The 21,963-nt window shown below is 35.9% G+C and overlaps 3 protein-coding genes across 5 annotated transcripts; 2 read left to right on the top strand and 1 right to left on the bottom strand.

Moving 5' to 3' along the window:
• The first annotated feature begins 3,832 nt into the window (after positions 1-3,832).
• On the top strand, positions 3,833-12,116 carry LOC120334690 (tyrosine-protein kinase Fyn-like). Of its 2 annotated transcripts, none has more exons than XM_078109598.1 (13): positions 3,833-4,123; positions 4,792-4,850; positions 5,421-5,517; positions 5,887-5,985; positions 6,581-6,681; positions 7,031-7,180; positions 7,880-8,038; positions 8,498-8,619; positions 9,240-9,356; positions 9,802-9,943; positions 10,330-10,455; positions 11,527-11,672; positions 11,902-12,116. In XM_078109598.1, exons 1-13 carry the CDS (start codon positions 4,047-4,049, stop codon positions 11,956-11,958), a joined length of 1,452 nt encoding a protein of 483 aa, XP_077965724.1. In that variant the 5' UTR covers positions 3,833-4,046; the 3' UTR covers positions 11,959-12,116. The 2 variants fall into 2 exon arrangements, with proteins under 2 accessions (XP_077965724.1, XP_039258131.2); XM_039402197.2 differs by having other exon boundaries at positions 3,836-4,123; positions 10,327-10,455.
• Positions 12,117-12,806: 690 nt separating this feature from the next.
• Positions 12,807-16,313, top strand: LOC120334700 (rutC family protein HP_0944-like). Of its 2 annotated transcripts, none has more exons than XM_039402208.2 (5): positions 12,807-12,965; positions 14,290-14,395; positions 14,980-15,034; positions 15,333-15,401; positions 16,149-16,313. In XM_039402208.2, the coding sequence occupies exons 1-5, from the start codon at positions 12,928-12,930 to the stop codon at positions 16,259-16,261; spliced, it is 381 nt and encodes a 126-aa protein (XP_039258142.2). In that variant the 5' UTR covers positions 12,807-12,927; the 3' UTR covers positions 16,262-16,313. The 2 variants fall into 2 exon arrangements, with proteins under 2 accessions (XP_039258142.2, XP_039258140.2); XM_039402206.2 differs by lacking the exon at positions 12,807-12,965 and adding an exon at positions 13,618-13,894.
• Positions 16,314-16,707: 394 nt separating this feature from the next.
• LOC120334697 (N-alpha-acetyltransferase 60-like) lies at positions 16,708-17,751 on the bottom strand. The gene has a single exon (XM_039402204.2). The coding sequence runs from the start codon at positions 17,692-17,694 to the stop codon at positions 16,939-16,941; it is 756 nt and encodes a 251-aa protein (XP_039258138.2). The 5' UTR covers positions 17,695-17,751; the 3' UTR covers positions 16,708-16,938.
• Between the last annotated feature and the right edge of the window lie 4,212 nt (positions 17,752-21,963).

Raw genomic sequence — 21,963 nt, 5'->3', positions numbered from 1 at the left:
ACTAACTGGAAGTTTAAAGATTTGGCACCCTCTAATAAAGTGGAAATATATCGAAAAATACAATACACAATGCTAAAATTAATGATATAAGTAAAAAATATTTATATGTATATGATCTACTATGAGACAAGACATTGAAATAAAGAAGAGTTTATAGAAAGAGTAAAAATTGTAAAGTAGAATTACAGAAAGATGGCGTATTTATATTTGAAAAATTTTGGTTTGGACGGTTAAAACATGTTTTCAATTTAATGTATTTCGCTAAGTTAAAATATTTATACTCGCTTTATCGCATTGTTACGATTTTGTAGACCTAGTTGGTCAATATATGCTTGTCCCATGTCGGGAAGAAAAAACGCGTTGCGACCTAGTTGGTCTATATATTTGTCCCGTGTCGGGATGAAAAAACGCATTTTTAAGTTTATGCCATCTCAGGGCTTTTTTGAAAAAATAACGCTTTTGGATACAATTTTTGTTTAACGAGCTTATTATTTCACCGTTCTATATGACGGCTTTGTAAATAATTAAAAGTATGACTCGCTCGAATCTACTTTTAGAAAGCATTTTAATTCTAACGAAATCTATTTAATCGAAGAGGAATGCTAACCACAAATATTCAATAATATTAATCTCTTTAAAGGTTTCGAAATCGGAATATTCAAAGTTGTTACCATCAATTAATTTATAAAATTAAAAGTCGAATGAAACGCCATGTATATATAAGTAGAAAAATAAGTACTTTACCTTAGTATTAGTGGAAGAATGAAAAATGTCTGTCTCAATGAGAAGAAAAACCTGCAAATCATGAAACAAATTGTAGAATGACATGCTCCTGATCTGTATATCCATTAGGTAAGCGCGACAATTTCTCTATTGTTCGGAATAGAGCGCGTGATTTACCGTAAAACAGTCCATATAGTTCATTGTTTTCAACAGTTCGTTTTTGATTAGGTTTTTCACCTCGAACATATATCATGTTCTAAAAGAGTTCATTTCGATCGATGTTCAATACAGTCCATATTCATGATTTTAACGTTTCCAGAGTCCGTTACCGTAGTTCAACTGAATTTCAATTGAGATCATTGTCTTTTCATAATGTTCTTCATTATTTCGACTTGTCAGCAATTTGCTACTTCAATCGTTGTTCCAGGCAATTTGAATTTCCCCGACGTTCGTAAGTTGGTCGAATTTGATTTTCGCACGTTTTGTAGAGACGGTTTCTCGGCAATTGTTGAAAGCTGCTGAAAGAAAACAGAGATATTAGATCAGCAATGGCCCCAATCAACGACTAATATGTTAGATGGTGGAAAGGAAACTTTTCTTTCGCTTGGTCAGCTTTTTGGTTGATTCCGTCAAATTGTTGCCAGTCCTGATTGTTGTCCGTTGATCTGGTCCGTATCAGAAGATTAATTCAAGTCGGCTTTGTCACCATTTATAGCATAAATGATTGGTAGATGAATGTGATGTTACCGTATATTGCTAATTTGTAGGTTGTCTCTGACTTGCAAGTCACCCGTTCACCCTTCAGCTTCAACGCCCACGTGAATGAAGATGCGTTAAAAATCTCTATATGTTTTTATTCGTAAATTTTCACAACACACAGAATATAAATCTTATAACATTTATCCAGACTAGCTTAGAATGGTTTACATCGTCTTCTCTATCGAAAGATATCGGAGTCGTATTTATACGTCCATCATAAATCTTATTAAATACTGTAAACGTGAGCTCGTGATTCACGTTATAAACAGAAACTCCTATTATCTCAATAAGGGTAATTAGGTACATCGTACGGATGGGAACTTAGAGATAATTATTTCAATCAGTGCCAAAGATCTTGAGAATATAGATTTTAATTTGATAATGACTGGATGGAACCTGTTATGTTCTTAAAACTGGTGTAATTTAATTCTTACGAAAGTCTTTGTTCGAATTTTGAGAAAAATTAACTTTGTTTTAATGATTTCAACATGAAATGGGGTACATTTGGGGGTTAGTTGCTATAGCAGCACCAGGCGGGCCATGTTGAATTACCCAACTGGCCGGATTTGGCCCGAGGATCGTAGTTTGCCCATGTCAAACTTAGAAAATAAGATGAACAAAGTTTTGGTTCATCCAAAATCGGCTGCAAGAAATTTTCTACGGTTCTGCGTCTGGGCTTTGGTGTCAAGAGTTCAGCATTATTCCTCTAGAGCTGGAGTCGAGTTTTCAAACTCTCCGGAGAGAGAGTCGAAGTTAATCGAGTCGGAAATGTAGACTTTTTATAGGTGATAATTTAAAACTTCCTTCTAAAATACAAAAGCATTAATTTCACTAGCAACGTTCTGCTTGCATACGTCTGTTTCGACGGGGCGAACAAATACTACAAAGTTAGTCGATAGGTAGAAGCGGAATTTAAATCCAATGCTAATCATGACGTTTTGTCTGGTTATGGTGTCTAGGTTACGGTATAATAATAGATATATGTTATTTTTTCTAGCTCAAATAGTAATGTTTAATAACGAATGAGATGTTAGGAGAAAGGCTGCTTATGTCTTTGTCATTGGCGCGTCACATTGTCTCCCGTGTTGGTGTGTTTGTAAGCCAAAATATATATTGGATTTGACGGTTGTATCCGTTTTACACGGGCAAGCACATGGACGGGATCGAAAACACGGCGCTCCGGTAGTATGTGAATCAATATGGCGGACACCTGAACATAGTATGTGTACCAGGTTAGGGTTAGTTAATTTTATTCCAATTATTCTCATTTCAGTTCTATCACGAGTTCGGGGACTAGCCAACTGACTCCCGTAGTATTAGTACCTGAAACTTTGGCCCAACCCTAACTTGGCCCGCCATATTGGTTCACATAACGGGAGTAACGAAAATACTGGTTATTTCATATCTTGCGAATCGTCGTCACACATGCATGCTTCATAGAGTGGTGTGTCATCGACAACAGTGAGGGAATACGGTACTGATGGAACGCACAGTCTATCTAAAGATTTGAAATCACTAAAATATGTTTTACCGTAAATATATACTACTACGGTTCTACCACTATTTTCGTTATTTGAAACTGAAAAGTAATGGAATTCGCATCTTGGACTCTCATTAGGTAGTTCCTCCGTCCCCGAGCAGTTTCCGTGGGTTAAACCGACCCTCATCGCACCTAGAATAAAAAAAATAAAATTCTTATCTTCTTCCAAATGCATTTATATTTTAATTTTACACATCCAAAACAAGAAATCTGAGTAGCCTGCTTAACTACTTAATACTTTTTATTATCATCAGATTTAAATGAAATAATACAATTAAAAAATCCATAATGCTTCACATATGAATACGGTATTACGATAATTCACGTATTGAAACCGCTGTTTCAAGGGTGCTACTCTGGTATGCGATGTCAGCGGTTGTGTTATGTCAGTGACTTCAGTTGGTGTTATGAACTATTCTGTGAGTATGTATATATGCGATTATATCGGGTTAATTAATACACGTTAAGTGAGATCGCATACTAAAGTGGCAGAGTTTCAAGTCTAGCCTAACTCCAAACTAGCCATTGCCAAACCATCCTTATATGATTTATATTTCCGCATAAGCCAGTCCGGGATAATTTATTTTTAGACGCAAAGTTATGATCATGTTTGGTAAATTGGTCTTGCATAATAATCGTTTTCCTCTGAAAGTCGCAAGCTATCAATTCATTACGTATGACAACAATATACTAAATTTGCTTCGTGCTGCGAAACAGTCGAGACGTGACAGTTAATGCTTGTCAGCCCGCCTGCAGGCCGTTTATTGTTTTCATTTGAGCATATCTTATAACGCGAGCTAGTCCTATGGAAAACTAATATCTTAGCGGTATTTAACGCTATGTGAAGCGCACTTCAGGAAAAGAATAGGCCTATTGTTTTATGTTAAACCGTACTATTCTATCTTGCAGTGAGTGTCGACAGATTAGCGTGTTGACGTAATACTAATACCGAACATAAATATAATACCAGTTCAACGCTTACCCTTCAGGGATATATATATATATATGAGCTTGCATTTCGAGCATGGGAAATTGTTTTGACAAGGTCATTTCAGGGGAACATACCTCAGGAAAACGAAGAAAACCAGAAATCCAAGTGGTGTAAGTACTTTAATCAAATTTCTTTGCATTATTATTGAGACTCATAACGTTTTAATATAAGAGCGGCGTTCGAGTATTGATCTTCTTGTACTTTCGTTTACGCTTTGCTAAGCGCAAGCGTGCCAGCATGCCGCCAGTTTTACTGACCTAATTTGGAGCTTTGTTTACCATACAAGGAACAACGATATGCCTCATTATTTAACACGCTATATCTCCGTTTCGCGCTTGTAAATGAAATAAGGAAATTCTGCCATCAACTTTGGGAATTTCATCCAAATGAGCATTAGCTCACGTTTTGTTAATCAACCAAACTACAGTCTGTGACTAATTAAAACCAGACGCTACGCCTAGAATGAAATTATGTAACATTTCGAAGTATATTTTACACTACGTAGTAAGAACTCTTATCACACATCCGAGCGTTTTGGAATACAAGCTCTAAAAATATCAATTAAATTCGGACCAATTAATGTTATGTAGCTTTGTATTCTGCTTGCATGTAACTTTTCATCACTAGCAATTTATTTAGAAAGGGCTAGTGAAATTGCCATCGAAATATAGCAATAAAAATAGTTTATTTCACATTTCGCCGTATGTTTGACTTTCCTAAAAATAAGTGTATTTCTCATTTTCCGAACAATTTTTCATTTAATATTACATTTTTCTAGAATAAACGAAAACGCAAATAAAGTAAACGATGAAATTCTGTTAACGACACAAACGGCAGGTGGGAGCATAACATATTTTTGGACACGTAGTGGACATAACGATCGTTTCAATATTATGTTGTTGTTGTTGTTGTTCTTGTTCTTTGACACGTTTTTAAAAAGTCGCTTTTCTCTTCGAATACTGGACCAATTGCTTTGAAATTTTCAGTGGTTAAAGATAAAAATTTTCTCCAGAAGGCTATTACTTTTTTTTTCGCTATGACGTCATCAAAATTATGTGACTCTACGTGTCCATATATTTGAGCATAGCTCTCTTGTTGCAATAGTATTTATAAGGAAAAGTAGATAAAACAATTCAGTTTTGCTGAAATATAAGTTTGATTCAAGGGATTCAAAATTCTTTTCGATTGTATTGGTTGCCACTGAATGACAAAATGTTTCTAGGGAGGTACATATACAAGATGATAATAACGGAAGTTTGCCATTGGCCATGTTCGTTCGTTATAACACCATGTTAAAAATATGAAAAGAGTCCAGCTTATTCGCGCCATTTCTATTGTTCTATTTGCAACGATTTGTAAGGTTGCAAAAATTATGATTTTGACACTGATTTTATGTTTTTGTTTCAGAGCCTCGAAATCTGATTGCTCTTTACGATTATTCGTCTAGAAATGCCGGAGACATAAGTTTCAAAAAGTCCGATAAACTAATACTTCTAAGAACAAAGTGAGTTACATTTTATAAATATATAAATTGTCAGATTCGAAAGACACTATGTTCCCAAGCTTTTCATTTCAAGGGGTATTTCCAAATTTGGGGGTGGGTAGATATTTTGCTATTAGTGATAAAACTATTTGTGAAACTCCTATGTATTCGACTTATCATCTGCATGGCATACAATGCAACTTCTGGGGATGTTTGAAATTAATGGGGTATTTCACCCCGGGGTCAGAAGAGGTTATGCGTTCCCGGAAAGCTGGCCAAAATCGTCATCAATTACATTCTATTTTGTCGTGTCAACTTTTTGACTTTATTCATTTATAAGAATCATTCTCCAATATAATTTTATGCATTATCTACATTATTTCGTCACAGTGACCAAGGATGGTGGCAGGCGAGGCATTCTGTTAGAGGCCATCAAGGCTCTGTACCGAGTAACTTTGTAGCATTTGAAGGAAGTCTACAAAGTGAAGAGTAAGTCTGAAGTCGTTAATTTCAGCGCAATTCTAAAATAACATTCATGTAATTTTTATGTTCCACAAACCCCGTCAGGAATATTTCATTTATTGAAAATGAAGTGTATATGAATCGATTTGCTAAATTGTTGTTGTTCTCGGTCGATTTTCACGGAAATACTGGATCAGCCAATTTCAAATTTCCAGTACCCGAAGATGAAAAGTCGTTACAAGCTATTGCTTTTCAATTTTTTTTCTTTCTCATGACCAATATTTGACCCCAAATTCTGCTGTTTTATTTTAATTTCTGGCAACAAATATTCGAGCTTTGCTCATTTATTTATTCACTGAGTATACGAGACTATGCAAGAGAAATAATAAATATCTTCAATTAGTAACCAACAAAAAACGTTATGTTATAACTTATAATATCTTGCGAATGTGTAGAAATGATCAATGTTTCCAATACAATAGAACGCGCGAATGTCAGAATTAGGAATAGAGTTGTGATTTTCAACCGAACTATTTTTCTTACAATAAATAAGTCTCTACTTACTATGAATTGTCATATGTCGATAAATCCTATTATTCTTCAAAATCAATTTTTAATACAGGTGGTATTTTGGAACAATAACGAGGAAAGATTCCGAAAGATTATTACTGAAAGAAGGCAAAAAGGGATGTTTTCTTATTCGAGAAAGCGAAACATCGGAAAGTAAGTAATATAAAACTAGATAATCATATCTAATATGACGGTTTTATGACTTTTGAGCGTGAGATAGAACTTTTCACCGTTATCCACATTGACAGACAATATGCAGACAATATCTCCCCCCCCCCATGCATGAAACTAGTTTATTTGTTCAATCATTAATAATTTATATACTAGTGTTATGCACAAGTTTTCACTCACTTAATGCACACTTTCGTTTTTATACAGTTTAAGTAGTTTATTACGTTCTCGTGAATAAGTATTATAGTGATATTAAAAAATAAAATAAATATAGTATACTGACGGTGGAAAGCAAAACATAGCCATTTATCATTCCCCGTGACTATTTCAGATTCATATTCATTATCGTTGTTAAATGAAGACGAGCAGAAGGAAATGTACGTGAAACATTACCGAATACACGCAACCGAAAACGACACGTTTTTCATAACCGAAGACTTGGAGTTCGGCGATCTCATATCGCTTATTAACTACTACCATGGTATGTCGTTTGCATTCCTTAGATTATTGAAAATTAAGATTCTATAATGTTTCTGTGGTTCTGAAACATAGTTTTTTTTTCATTTCGGTGAGTTTTTGTTTCCTATTATAAATATTGCAAGACAGCAGTGCTCAGATATATGCACACGGGTGTCAAGTGACTGACAGTGGTTCACAGACGGTGGGGCGCAGACAATTTTTAATAGGGCGTGAATCTAATTGAAAATGAAAATATTTGTTATATTTGAATTATTTTTTGAATAAAACATACTTTTGCATACTTACTAGCTTCGAACGTGCTATCTGATCATTCGAACACAAATGATAAATCAAGTCCCAATACTTGATCGATTCACATCTGTAATGCCTTATCTAAGCATATGGAGTTTGTCAAAATGTGACGGTTTAGCGGCTTTAGCCTGATGGATGTCACGTGGTGGCGGAAATGCAAAATTTTTGGCGAAATATCGAGCCCATTGGATTCTAATAAAATTAGGAAAAATGGCATTCTAGCTTTTAATTTCTTCTATCTTTAATTATCGATAAATCTAAATCGATTGATGCATTATTTGTTGCGCAAAAAATGCGATTATTTTTAAAAACAACAACATAAAATTATGCGAAACGATCTACAGGTACACTCCGTATTCAAAAACTCGTGTAATTATATATTTTTCATTTACTAATCTTTCATTTTAAGATGCATCTCATGGTCTATGCTGCCAACTTATAAGATGCAGTCCGAAGAAAGAAACACCGCAAACCTTTACACTCGGAGACAGCATTTTCGAACTGACAGATTCAAATATAAATATTTTGGAAGAATTAGACGGTGGTTTCAACGAAAACGTATATAAAGGTATGGATTGTATGCTGTATAAAATTTTTATAACATGAAAGAATGCGCTGAATGCCTTTTATAAATGGTTTGTACGATCTGCCATTGCAAAATATCGTGTTCGTCAGTTATTCTTAATTTTCACTCAGCGCCAGGACTCGAATCGAAATAACTTCCATTGAACTGCAATCGGATTTTGAAATATTTTATTTCAAAAGTAGGAATCTCAAGAATAAAGCAGAATAAGGTTGGGAAAACCAAACTTTCCATGTATACTGAAAATTTTAGGTTATCTCAAAATGTTTTGTCCGACATTTGTCACAATTGAATGAGATGTATAAATCTTACGTCATAAGAATACTCTGCCAAAGTATTATATCTATCCTGGCTCAAAAACCGCGAAGAATTGGGGTCGAAAGTCGGATTACAAAGAGCATTTTTCTCCCTTATTTCGGATGACTATTTTGCTTTGTTTTTCAGCTTCGTGGGGAGATAAGATGGATCTTACAGTAAAAAAATATAAGAATAACAAAACCCCGTCTGGAAATTTAGATGTTATGAGGTCGTTGCATCATAAAAGCATTGTCAAATATTATGGAATGGTATGTCAGTCAGTGCTTTATGTAGAAATATTACAATGGACGTTTCCCCGACCCTTGACTCCAGAAAAATTCTTCCTATTAATCACCTTTGCGAGAGATTTTTCATGTTTATTTTGAGAATATTTTCGCGAGCTAGCGCATGCAGAAGACTGATATACATTTTTAAAATTGCCATTTTTTCCAAAATGTTCAACCAGCTGCCAAGTAAATGTACGTACAGGTAATTTTGAAGCTTAGTTTACCTCGTTTCTCGGTAGAGTTGAACAAGTCAACGTCTAAAATCATAAAAAATAAAACTGTCCGAGTGAAAATAGCGTCTGAGCGACCGCTCAAAATTTTAATTTCGTGCTGATTAGACTGGGTTACGGAAATATATAAGGAAGTAGATGCTCGGGGAAACATTGAATTTCCGCATGTGGTTGACTATTGTAGCTTCGTTTAGAAAAAAGTTACATGTTTTTACATGAATTAGGCTGTTATAGTGCTTTCATGTGATTGATAATGATGTATTATTCTTTTGCATTTTTTTTGTACATTTTTTCCTACTCGGTTTACCCAAAACAAGAGAACGTAAAAAGTTAATATGAAAAATGGCAGTATTTTCTCAAACATTTCTCTAGGTTTGGTCCGAACAAGTGTCATACATATGGGAATATATGGATCTTGGGAATCTTTCGAGATACTTGCGAGAAGGAAACGCGAAATTACTCGCTGATCAAATCGAAATTGCAGCACAGGTTGAGTCACTGAATACTTTTTATTTATAGGTTTTGATGGAAATGACTTTCCCTTCTAGAGCAAATCAAAACGCGCTAGTTAACGAATGATGAATATTTCTATGAAAGTAAAAGTTATTTAACACGAAATGTACAGATGGATCGTTTTGTTATTATGTTGTTGCTCTTGTTTGCCATTTTCCCTTCTTGTTGTTGAAAATAAATTTTTCCATTGACTTTCGGGCAATTTTCAATTTATTTTAAAAACGTTTTGTATGTGCGATGACGTCATCAAAATTGTGCACCTTGTGGCGGTTCCATGTACGCGTTAGTGGTCAGGTGAAGTCTTGAAGACTGCGGTACCGGTAGTCTACTTTGACAGATTGCATACTCTTGCTACTTCGTTTGGCTTTCGTGTCCATATATTTGAGCATTGTATTCTTGTTATTTTATTGATATGTTTTAGATTGCCAGTGGCATGGCTTATTTGGAGTCGAACAACTTTGCCCATAGATTTTTGCGCGCTCAAAGTGTTATGGTGAAAGATGGTCCAGCTTTTAAAGTAACTGATTACGGAATACTTGAATCTCCAAAGGACTCCGATTCAGGTGAGTGTTCGTACAACAGATCAGGAATTGAAAAATAAGTCCAACCCCGCGCCTCTTTTTGCGTTCGGATGTTGCATTAAGGCCCTCCAGAAGTGTGTGTACCAGTATGGAGGTAACTAATTTTGTTCGCCTGTTTTACATCAAGTTGTGTAAAGAGACTGAAACCTATATGGGCAGGTGGTATATTCACTTGGCTGACACAGGCAGTCCCTGAACTCGTAATAGAACTAAAATTGGAATAAAGTTGTGGCCTAACCCTAACCTGGTACACACACTACGGGGGTACCAAGAAAGGTATAATATGTATGGTCGTCCAGTATCGCGTGACCTTGGTTGATTCTTTGGAAAGTCCAATTTTATATCTAATATCTTCGACATTTCAGAAGCTTTTCTTTGGTTGTCTCCTGAATCTATTGACTCCGGCGTCTATGATATAAAAGCTGATGTTTGGAGCTTCGGCATTTTGATGATTGAAATTATAACACAGGGTGAAGAGCCGTATTCAAATACAGGTATGTAGGCTATAACATAACTATATGTATTATAAAGACAGAAAGCTAATCAACGCATTCTCAAATTCAAAAAGTATTTCAAACACTTCTGCGCATCATATTTCACGGAGCATGAGGCGCGCTTTAAATACCCTTTTTTCGAAAATCGATCGTGCATCTTATAAGCCGGTGCGCCTAATGTGTAGATCACGTAGTGTAGGGCTACTCAACTATTTTTACTGAAGGTTCGTATATACAGAAAATTTGGAAATTACCGGGGTCAGGTCATTTCAAAAATATATCTTAACAAGTACAAGAGCAATGTTCAATATCGCGCTTCAGTGCCGGTATGACAAGGATTCACTTTGAGCGCAAGCGCCGACTTTGATGAAAAGATCTGAAATATTCGTTCCCATAGCACCCGTAAAAATATATATATTCAAAAGTCTTCTAGCGACTTGAATTATTTTTAAGACTCACAACCTGGGATATCTATCAGTTGCGGAGAAGAACGATTTTTCCAGGCCAGATTAAGAAAAATCACAAGAATTCTAGCAAAACGATTCATTAGTCGATTTCGTGTCAAATAGTATAGTTCTTTGTGAATCGTTAGTCTGAGAAATTACATTTCCTCGTTTCAACCAAATATTTCTTCCTTGTTTCTAGAATGTTAGAGTATCCTCTTGCAAAATCGGGTTATAGATCTATTTTTAAATTATCCAAATACAACTAAAAACTGACATAAAATAAGCTAATGTTTACCACCATCATGTCTGAAAATCTGTGAAAAATGTTTTAAAACGGCCACTAAAACTTCAGTTGTTACTTGATTGCCTCTTGATTCAGCTGCAGTCCAAATTTAATACTCGAAAGGTCCGGATTCAGACCGCGACCAGTTGAGTAGCCTTGACGTATCGTAGTATATAGATTCGGTATTGCCTACACTCAAAGCCAATACCAGTACCGGATACGCCTTATTTATGATGAAACCCACTCTTAAACCACTTATTGTCAGTGCGCCTTATGACTCCGTGCGGCTGTTCGTAAAATACGGTGCTTTAATTATGTGTCTATATATACTTATCTTTGCAGATATATCTCGCGATGAAATTCTAGAAAAGATAAAGGGTGGCTACCGGATTCCGCGACCGGAACACTGCCCAGAAGCTCTTTATGAACTACTTTTGCATTGTTGGGACAAAGCAAGCGAATTAAGACCAACATTTGAATATATACAAGTAAGATTTTAATGTACAACACTTTAGAACAGGAGTGTGCAAACTGGGTCGCGTAGTTTCCAAATATATATATTCATGCGAAAATATGCTATAGCGGTACCCATCTTTATCTTAAATGTTGACATTTGCCCTAGAATACAGAAATCATAATGCTAAGTGCGTAGTTACAGTTTACTCGATTAAAACTTTCGATCTGTCGATTACATTAACACTTTTTTTTAATTCTTAGATATTTTTGGAGAGCTTTTTTCAGCGTACAGATGTGGAAGCTGTAAAAGGAGTTTAAAACATAACGCCGAACAACATGAACATTTTTATTTTAGTCACTACCACGCATTGGATTTCAGTCATTTTCGTTTTCATTTTCTTTTGTTTAATAAAGATATTCTAATTAAGATGCATGATGTATTAGATTTTTGTAATCCGAGTGTAGCTCGTTTAATTCGTATTTTGAATGCCGGGTTAAGTCGTCCGCGTAAAGGGATGAATCTACGGCATTTCCATGCTTTGCATGTTTCCACGAAGAGAAACAAACTGTTGTAGGCATTGCTTGAATAAACATCCGGTACTTGACTGGGAATTGGAAACAATCGCCTCATTATGTCGGAGAGGCATTTCATTGCAAGAGCTTGTACGAGCGTGTAACAGTTTACTACAAGATGTCATCGGAAGGAAACCAGAGCATTCGCAAGGAAATTAGAACGAAGGGTAGTTCAACACCCATTGGTCCGTACAGGTGGGTCTTTGTAACAAAATTCATTACTTGTTAGCCAATGTAAATTAGATATGATAAATTAGAAATTCTCAGTAGAACAGATGTTGCAATTTTGTCCCGAACAACCATCTATGCTACATCTAAGCCGCTCTTCTCAACCAAAAAAAAAACGAACAGTCGACCCCAGAGGTGTACAAACTTCTATAGACGGCCGCATAATGTTTTTATGTGAGAACCAAGTTTATTTCTTGATGTTTGGTATCAGCCGAGCGCCAACACCCTCAAACATAAATTTCTTTATGAATTCAATGACTTTTAGCGACATCGCGTTATGAGCGTAGACATGTATGCGAAGTAAACAACGCAAGTAAATAACACACACCATTTCGGCACACATTCTTCTTCGACGATCGCAGGTTGTACACTATTGGCCAAGGTAGTCTTCTTGCAAAAGGAATAGATAAAGACTGCAGGTCTTACAAAAATTAGATTATCAAAACAAAATTTGTTGACGTCGAATTGGCAAATTACAAGCTAGGCATGTTGGCCATTAATAAAATAAAAATTCCCAATTTAAGGTACAGTAATTTATAATATTGTGCTTATGTCTCTGTTTTTGATTAGGCTATGTTAATTTTTTGTATCAAATATTATTTAGAGCAAATAAGTGGTTACAAATATAATTCAATGCCTTTGACTGTCATATAAAATCGAAAGGAAAATCCTAGTTAAACAGTTAAACAAATATGTTCAATATTATCTTATTAGAGTTCAGATTTTGGGAAAACAATACAGACTAGAACAATAGTTAGTTAAAAATACATTAGTGTCAATGTGCAGCAAGACTCTTCAATCAAATTAGTAAGACTCAGCGGCAGAAAATCTACTTCATCGTTAAACCGCGTCTTTGATTTAAACACACAGGTAGAATTACATCGTATTTTGATCAGGCAAACTATGTACTGTAATGTAAAAGTAATTCATTAAATTTGAGGACTGTATCAAGATTTTGCAGTAAGTGTATATCATGGCGGAGTCCAACTCCTAAAAAAATGAATCGACTCGAGAGAATGTGTTTGAATGAAACGCAGCCATGCTTTTGAGTCGTTTGTCTGGGAGGGAATGACCGAATAAACTTCCGGTATTTTTCAAAGCTTTTTTTTCTCATAAGTTTTCTTGGACTCTTTCCAACTTGCACTCATGTTATTTATCTCCACTGAGGTGTATAATCTCTCGACACATGAGCTCGTTCAATATAACCGGTTTAATTATTTACGATAATGTCATTGGGCAATAAAAGCGGCGGGGCCTGCGGTCGAGAGTCCTTCGATTGCCGCTGATGCGCGAGGCCTTGCAATTCTGCAGCTTGACGTTGCGAAACTAAATACCTGCATTGTTTCAAATACGGTCTCTAAGCATAAGTTAGTAGAATGGCTTCAACTGGTTCTAAATTGATTCGTCAGGTGATAAAATCATCTAAGGTTCCGTCTCCTATTGGACCATACAGGTAGCAATTAATTTAGATGCTTTTTTTATCTGGTTCGACTGTTCTATCTATTCGTAGGTCAGTCTGTAGATGGCCTTTGCCATATCACAAAGCCCAGTACCAAATGCCAGACTCAGCAGTTAGCCAGAAACGTATGGTTGCTTTGCAACAAAGTAGACTTATAAAATTGAATTCTTGTAACTGAATAGCTGGCTAGGTTGTGATTTATCATATGATTAGGTCGTCTTAACGGATTTTCTCACCCTGGTATAATAAGTACGGTATGTAAAGTCTATCCTTTCACAGTTTGGGATAGATAATCATGACAATCAATCATATATAATATCTGTATATCTAGTTGGTACTTGGTATTTAGGAATTACTGTGATGTAAAAGTGAATAATTTTTCATTTTAGCCAAGCGGTGAAAGTGGGACCAACATTATATGTATCAGGAAACATAGGGGTCGTTCCTGCCACAGGTGAATTTGCTGGCGATGACATCGAGTCGCAAACTCAACAGGTAAGTAGTGCCCGCCATTGCTAATCTTTATACTCGGTTGTGCAAATATGTTTGGATTTGACGGTATTTTCCATAGTCGCAAATTAGAGCCCTACATTGTGCAAGGGCTTTTCATGTTCAGTGTTAAAAACTTATAAGCTAATTACCCCGCCAAACCTTCTGGAGGATAACTGTGGTGTGATTAAACAACTTCCAGTTGTAATATTTTCTGCCTAAAAGTTTACACAACTAACACCAAGCCTTTTCTAGTTATCCTAGAGGAGAAGAAAGCTATTAAGTCAGCTGAATAATCTAGGGTTATGGAGTCGTATTTTTAGACTGCCTAAAGTTGGAAGTGTTTTACTATTCAAAGATCTAGCACTAGTTATCAAAATCTTATTTTCTCAACCCTGAGTCGATTGCAAATTCCCCACAGTCTCAAATGGCAAGCCAAAGCCTTTCATCTGGTTTGCAATTATTTGTTCGAAGACTTGGCGGTTGAGGAAGTCGTAACTAACCAGCGGTTACAAAACTAGACTGTGAGGCGACCAGCAATGTTGTATTCACATTTGAGTTTCATTTATTGTCATATAAAATATTTACAGGTTATGGAAAACATGAAGAATGTGTTGGAAGAAGCTGGGATGACATTTAAAAATGGTAACTTCATAACATCATGGTCAATTTGCATCTGAATTTTTGCTTGATACTAAATCCAATAGAAGTTATTTTTTATTAAAGAGAATTTTTTTGGAGCAAGGTAACGCATACTCAATCGTTGGTAAAGAAAACTGATCTGAGAGCTAGGCCTGTCACTGCAATATATCCATTGAAAAACAAACCAATATTTGTGGAATACTTGAGATCTGCGATAAAAATTTCTTACTGCATACAATCGCATTAGTTATTGCTTTTTTCGTGCAGTTTGTTTGATTATGCTGTGTTATTATTCCTCTAGTTGTCAAGACAACGGTTCTTCTTAAAGACATTGAAGATTTTGCAAGTGCAAATGCAGTCTATGCGAAATGTAAGTCAGAAAATGAAGTTCATAAGTTTTAAAATAATTTAGGAAATATTGAATTGCTAATTGATAATTCTGTGAGTAAGTGTGGAATATGCTAGGAATGTTTTATTGTACACCGTTTTCATAGAGTCTTCATCAAACTGGGTAAATAGAAATTTGACGTGCTTTGTGCCACGAATGGTGGGCATATGAAGGTGTACTAAATGAAGTAAAAACACTGATTAAGATATATAGAGAAGAGAAGTGATCTCATAACAATATTTTGATGATACCAGGGCTTTATGAATGCCCTGTATATTGGTGAGAGTAAGGAAAGATGTCTAATAAACATATAGAGGTCATTGTCCTGATCAGACCAATTCCTTTATATTTTAAAATATCAATTTGAATATAAATTACTTCTAGTAAATTATTCAGTTCTGGTCATTTCTGATTCTAATCCCAAATTTATTTTACAATCAAGGTGGTCTGAAAAATGCTTCTTGGTTGTCAACCTCCAATGCTTCACTGTTTTATGTCCTTACTACTGTCTGGGTCACTTATACAGATAACCAACATGCATATAAGTTTATTCGCTTGTATGTATATATGTATGTATGAGTATGATTGAAGCTTTAACTGAAAGGTGCACCAACAATTACACAAATCCACTAACATAGAACTCTTTCACATGTACAGATTTGTGTACAGTTGTGTAACAATTACATTAACTGTGAAAAACTTCATATTCTTCTAACTTTTGTTAACTAGATTTCACTCCCCCATATCCCGCAAGAGCTGCTTATGAAGTGGCAAATCTTCCAAAGTACGCAAAGATTGAGATTGAAGCAATTGCTGTGGACTGCGAAGATTCAAAACTTTAAAGAATATAATTGTGCAATATCGAATGATTAAATAAAGTTAATTTCATGCAAACTCTTGTCTTTCATCATGACCCATTGTATTATGATATCACCTTTAACAGAAGCTGCTCGTTATTTAAACAAGGATATTAAGAAAAAGGAATTTCACAACTTTAGATTCAAATGCTTTTTAACTTGCATGACTCACCCTAATTGCGACAAGATATTTATACATTTGTATTAAGATGTAACGATATGCTCATATTTTGTCCCAATGATGTCAAGGGGATTTAGTGAGAGGATTTTTGGACTCGCCACCATAGGGTGGTCCAGGTATGGCTTCCTCTACCATCGAGCCCATGCATCTGGAACAAAAAAATAGTCCCATAGATGACATGGACTGGTAACTGAAGAAGCCATGATTCCTCCTGGACATCTGAATCCATTAAAAATATTAGAATCTAATGTCTCACTCAATGATGGGCTGTATTTTGTAAATGTTCACATTAAATCAAACGGGGTAGATAATATATATTTTACAACAAAATAGAAAAGGTTTTAATTGCGATTATCTCAATTCCTAGAATAAATAATTTTTGAAACATTTTAACACAAATGAATAATGTACTATTATATAGATTAATACGGATGATGGAACAACATATTTTGCATTCTGAAGTGTATTACATGCATTTGTACTATAAAACTCTACAGTTTGCTTTATGTAAAGTTGGTGATACAACTTTGGGACATCCTGGCAATAACGCTGTGAAATAGCTTATAATCCATGACATGAATCTCACAGTTATTTTACATGGCTGTAAATCTTGCAACGCAGAGGCAGTATTGGCAATTAGTTCACTATATGACCATGGAGGGCGTCCACCATTTGTGTACAGAACATAGGAGAACCCATCACAAAATTGTCCATCAATAACATAATATGATTTTAGATAACGCCAGCGTTGAAAATTTAAACCTAAATAAAAACGTATTGCTGATAAATTTGTTGCAAGAACGTGAAGATATATAGCTTTCACTTTTACGAGAGTAGTACCAGTGGACATTTCAGTCATCAGCTTTTGAAAGAGTTCAGTAGCAATGCCTTTTCTTCTGTACAATGGATGAACCCCAAGACTTAGAATATATGCAACTGGGGTGTCAGGACCAAACGATGATGCCAGTATGTCCGAGTCATGTTCATATTGAACTTGGCATTTGCATTTGACCTCGGCAACTAACATTCCAACAATTTTTCCATTTAACATTGCAGCGAGAGAATAAAATCGGCAATCGGATGTGATGAGGGTGAACCAGTAATGTGGATAATCAAGGGGGAAACATGATTTACATAAAAGTTTCAATTCCTCAATATCTCCTGTGTTAAGAAATCTGAATTGCAACGGCAATGCTTTGAATCTTGCTTTTGTTGTATCAACTGTTGAGCATTCCATTGTTATTGATTAGTCAGGTGATTAACATTATGAAAATCTGCAAAAATATGTTACCAAATACTGAGCAAAATCAGACAAACATGACAAAGAAAACAGGGCAGTGGAATGAATGATTCAGTTTATTGGTCATTATTCAATTATTATTTCACCATATGTTTTTCAATGTTTATTCTCATTAGAGGATCGACCTACAGTTATCTGAACATGGAAATTTATCATACACATTATTTTTCAAAACATGAACAAAGCATGATAACTTGCTGGCGATTCACATCGGAATCACGTGAGACACGTCATTCCAAACCATGATAAATGTACACAAGCCTGTCTGCCTAAAAATGCACACAGCGTCTGCGTTTCCTGTTGTATTCCTTTGAACTTGATATATAAACTCTCTCTCTGGAAATCAGGGACATTAACACGCAGGCATCCACGAAGTTTGCACGATCGCCCGCTGCGTTGCGGCATAGAGGAGAAGCGAATGTTCTGTGTTGTTTACGCACGTGATATGTGGTCAGTGATGCGTGATAGTTACGTCAGAAAACCGAGTTAACCTGTGATCATTTTTGTTCACTCCTGCTGCGGAGCTCACCAGTGCCTGTCTTGGGTTAGCTATTTTGAACGTCGTGGACCCATATAACTCTATTAGGAATGTTTCAGGAAGATTTGGTTCAGCTGGTCGTCTTGTAATAGTATAAAATGGTGAGCACCAGCGAAGGTTATACAGGTACCGGTACCGGTACCGTTGTCTGATAGTGTCAGAGTCATCAGTCAGAGAGTGATGGTGAACTAAAACTGTAAAAGGCATTACATTCAACATTATTAGCGCTGGTGAAAAAGGCTCAGTGAGTCAAATTAGGCTGGCAAAATACGGCCAATGAGTTTCACACTAGGGCTTGCGAAACTCTTGATTCACAAAACAAATTATAACTGGCGCGGCGGTGTGGCTCAACGGGCTAAGCGTTAGGAATACCGGTACGCTCGCCACCGCACCTCTAATTACTCTGCGTGGGTTCGCAGGTTCGAATCCCATGCAGGGATGGTTATGTGCGAGAGGATTGCTGGACTCCCAGTCTGGATTTCATGGCCTTTTTGAACGAGAAATCGGGCGTGCAATCAGAAATTCCCGCGTGCAAATAAGAATTCCTGGCGTGCAATTATAGCTCACGACGTGCAAAACAACTGCACTCGCGTGCAACTGACTTTGACATCAGATACCTCTCAATACATCCGCGTAAAATTACCGGTATCGGATAAAAAATACGTTGAATCAGAGAAAAAATGGACGTTTGACCTTTGACCCCATTCATTATTTTCATACTTTGTCACTAATTTTGGGAGTGTTTGAGCAACTTTAGATACCGGTACTGTTCAGTACATTCGTGTAAAATTATTGTATGAAAAATACGCTGAATCAGAGCCGTACTTGGCCATTGGTGCGGAGGCGATCTTTTCGTCCATAACTATTCTCACGGGATTCCTATTTCCTATCATTCAACACGATATGGATCTTTCCCCGAGCATCGACTTCCTTGTTTACTTCGTGACATTGGCCAATCAGCAAGATGCAAAAAAGGACGTAACAATGAGAGGAATTTTTCGCGGGTCAAAGGTTGGGGAAAGGTCCATGGTCTTTTTGCTTCGCAATATTTCGATCAGACCAAATCTTGCAGGCTGGTATTTGTCGACAATTGTGGAGTTATAATATTTTGGCATCTTTATATTACTGGATTATTGATTTTAAAACCATTTAAACCGATTTACATTGGTGAGCAATTGCAAATTTTCGGCGTGCAAAATTGATTTCGCTCGCGTGCATTTTTGCGGAGCGCTAGCGCCCTCGGGCGTGCACCTGCCATGGAATCCAGTCTGGCTGGACTCCTCGCCGTCGTTGGGTGGTTCACGTAACCGCTGGTCGGTTACGGCTTCGTCCACCACCAAATACATGCTTCCGAAAACAAACAATACAGTAAATCTAATCCCATACCCGACTTGGAATGGTAACCGGACGAGAGGCCGTGGTTCGCCATATGGATAAGCCGTCTTATCGGCTTTCCTCTCCCCCCGGATAAATATGTAAATCCTATCCTATCCTAACTGGCATAAAATAAAACAATAACAAACCTAAAAACAAAATGCAGAGGACGTGGAAGACGAGCATACGGTATGCATAACTTACCGACAAAAGCGCCCATTCACGAAAAACAGTCTAAGAACACAATAAAATAAACACATACCGGTATAATACCAGTACACTAGAAGTTTATAAAAAGGAGGGATCCTGAACAATTTTACTGATGTCAGGATGTATTGACTAGATCCATTTCTCTTCTTTCCAATATATTGAATAATGTCGGAATGTACGGAAGTTAAGGTATCATCAAAAATTAATAACATAAAAAATTGTAACATTGACCGTTAATTTTTGTATTTAGATTTTTTTAACTGCGTAAAAATGAGATAAATCATGTTTTTTTATCATTTATACGGCCATTGTTCATATCTGTCCGGTATATTTTGACAAAATTAGCAAGTGTAATTTGAAATTAACGATGCAGTTTATCAATATTGTTGATTTCTCCTGCACCAGTAATATATTGATAATGTCAATTTTGAAATTACAGATCATTACAGTATTAAATATCTCTTCTTCCTAATTATATATTTTGATACGGTTCGTACAACTTCAGAGTTATGTCGTGATTATGGAGACTGCTGTACACCTTTAATAGCATATTCTTTGATTGGAATGTGCTATATAAATTATTGTGTGACATGCTGTGCTTGTTTTATTTTTAATCTATAGTTAGTGTCAGGGGCATAGCCAGAAATTTTCAGAGGGGAGAGTTCTGAATATTTTTTTTGCCAAGTTAGATCGAAACTGCTAGCGGGCCCGATCGAACGCTGGAATACGCATGTCCTGGGGGTCTAAAAAGCATTCCAAGCTACGGAAAATTGCCATCTATGATACAGAAAAAGGATTTAATTTTTTTTACATTTCAAAAGGGGGGGGGGGGGGTTCGACCCGCAAAACCACCCCCTGGCTTCGCTACTGGTTAGGGTGTTTGAGATAAAGGCTTTAATTTAATTCTTTTTTGTTATAGTCAGTTTTAAACCAAGACCAAAATATCCCACTGAATTTGTTTCATTCATCACATTAACCAAGCTTTTTAAATTGAATCTCGTGCTATATACGTTGGTTAAAATAATAAATCAAGAAAGCAATACTCAATTATATGGCTATTAAGGTCGTACATCGGTACTAGTACAGTAAGGTCACAGTGCTCCACCTTTGCCGTGAACGTCGACGGACAACGCAGCCACGCTTGACAGAATAAAAATGTGTTCCCTTCAATTAAAACACAACAGCAATATTTTTGGTAAAATATTGGGTCCCATAGAACTAACTCGATGGAAAAAATTTGAAAAAATATAAAAGCATTAGCCTTTGGTGACTTATCGAGCACTGATAATTTGAAAACGGTTGGTCTATTAGTTTCAGAGAAAGGGAATTTCACCCGAATAACAACAATCACTCGAACAACAAGAATTAGTTGTGAAAAAATGATCCATATGAACACATGTGTCTAAATACAGAAAAATAGCATTGCATGTTACCATGACATGAAGTATCACTATATTTTTTAAATCTTCGAATGATTTTTGTTTTGTAACTTCATTGAACGTGTCGTCTTGTCATATATCTTTAATTATCGTGATTTCCTTTTTATGTTTACGGCTTGAAATATGATACCATCATGTTGTTTGCACGCTTGCATTTTTAAGCAAGACTTATATCATAAACAAAAAAGTTCTAATGATAACTGCCAGTATGCTGCATTTTTTCACAAACTGATTTACTTATACCTGTCAGGTATAGTCCAAGTCAGGTATATTTTTGGTCAGATACGAGTGCATTATTGTTAATTTTGATTATTTGATTCTAACTAAATCTTCAACGACTGTATTTACATATTCCCTGACTGTTTATTTTGTTAGCTCTATAATTTGTTATGCATAAAATATCCTGTTATTTTGTACCAGTTATTTTAATAAGTTTTGGTCAATTTATTACTCATAAAGTCGTGTATTAAATTAGAAAAAAAAAACTTTGATGTGCTTTGTGCAACTAATGGTGGCCATATAAAAGTGGATTATATGAAGTAGAAAACTTATATATAAACACTGATGGAAGTAAAACAAACCTGGTTAAGATATATTGAGAATTGATTTCAAAAAAATTGTAATTTTCACCTGACCTCAGGAACA

Source organism: Styela clava, chromosome 15 (assembly GCF_964204865.1).
Source record: "Styela clava chromosome 15, kaStyClav1.hap1.2, whole genome shotgun sequence".
In the NCBI taxonomy this organism is placed as follows: Eukaryota; Metazoa; Chordata; class Ascidiacea; order Stolidobranchia; family Styelidae; genus Styela; species Styela clava.
This window is presented reverse-complemented; position numbering and strand designations above follow the sequence as displayed.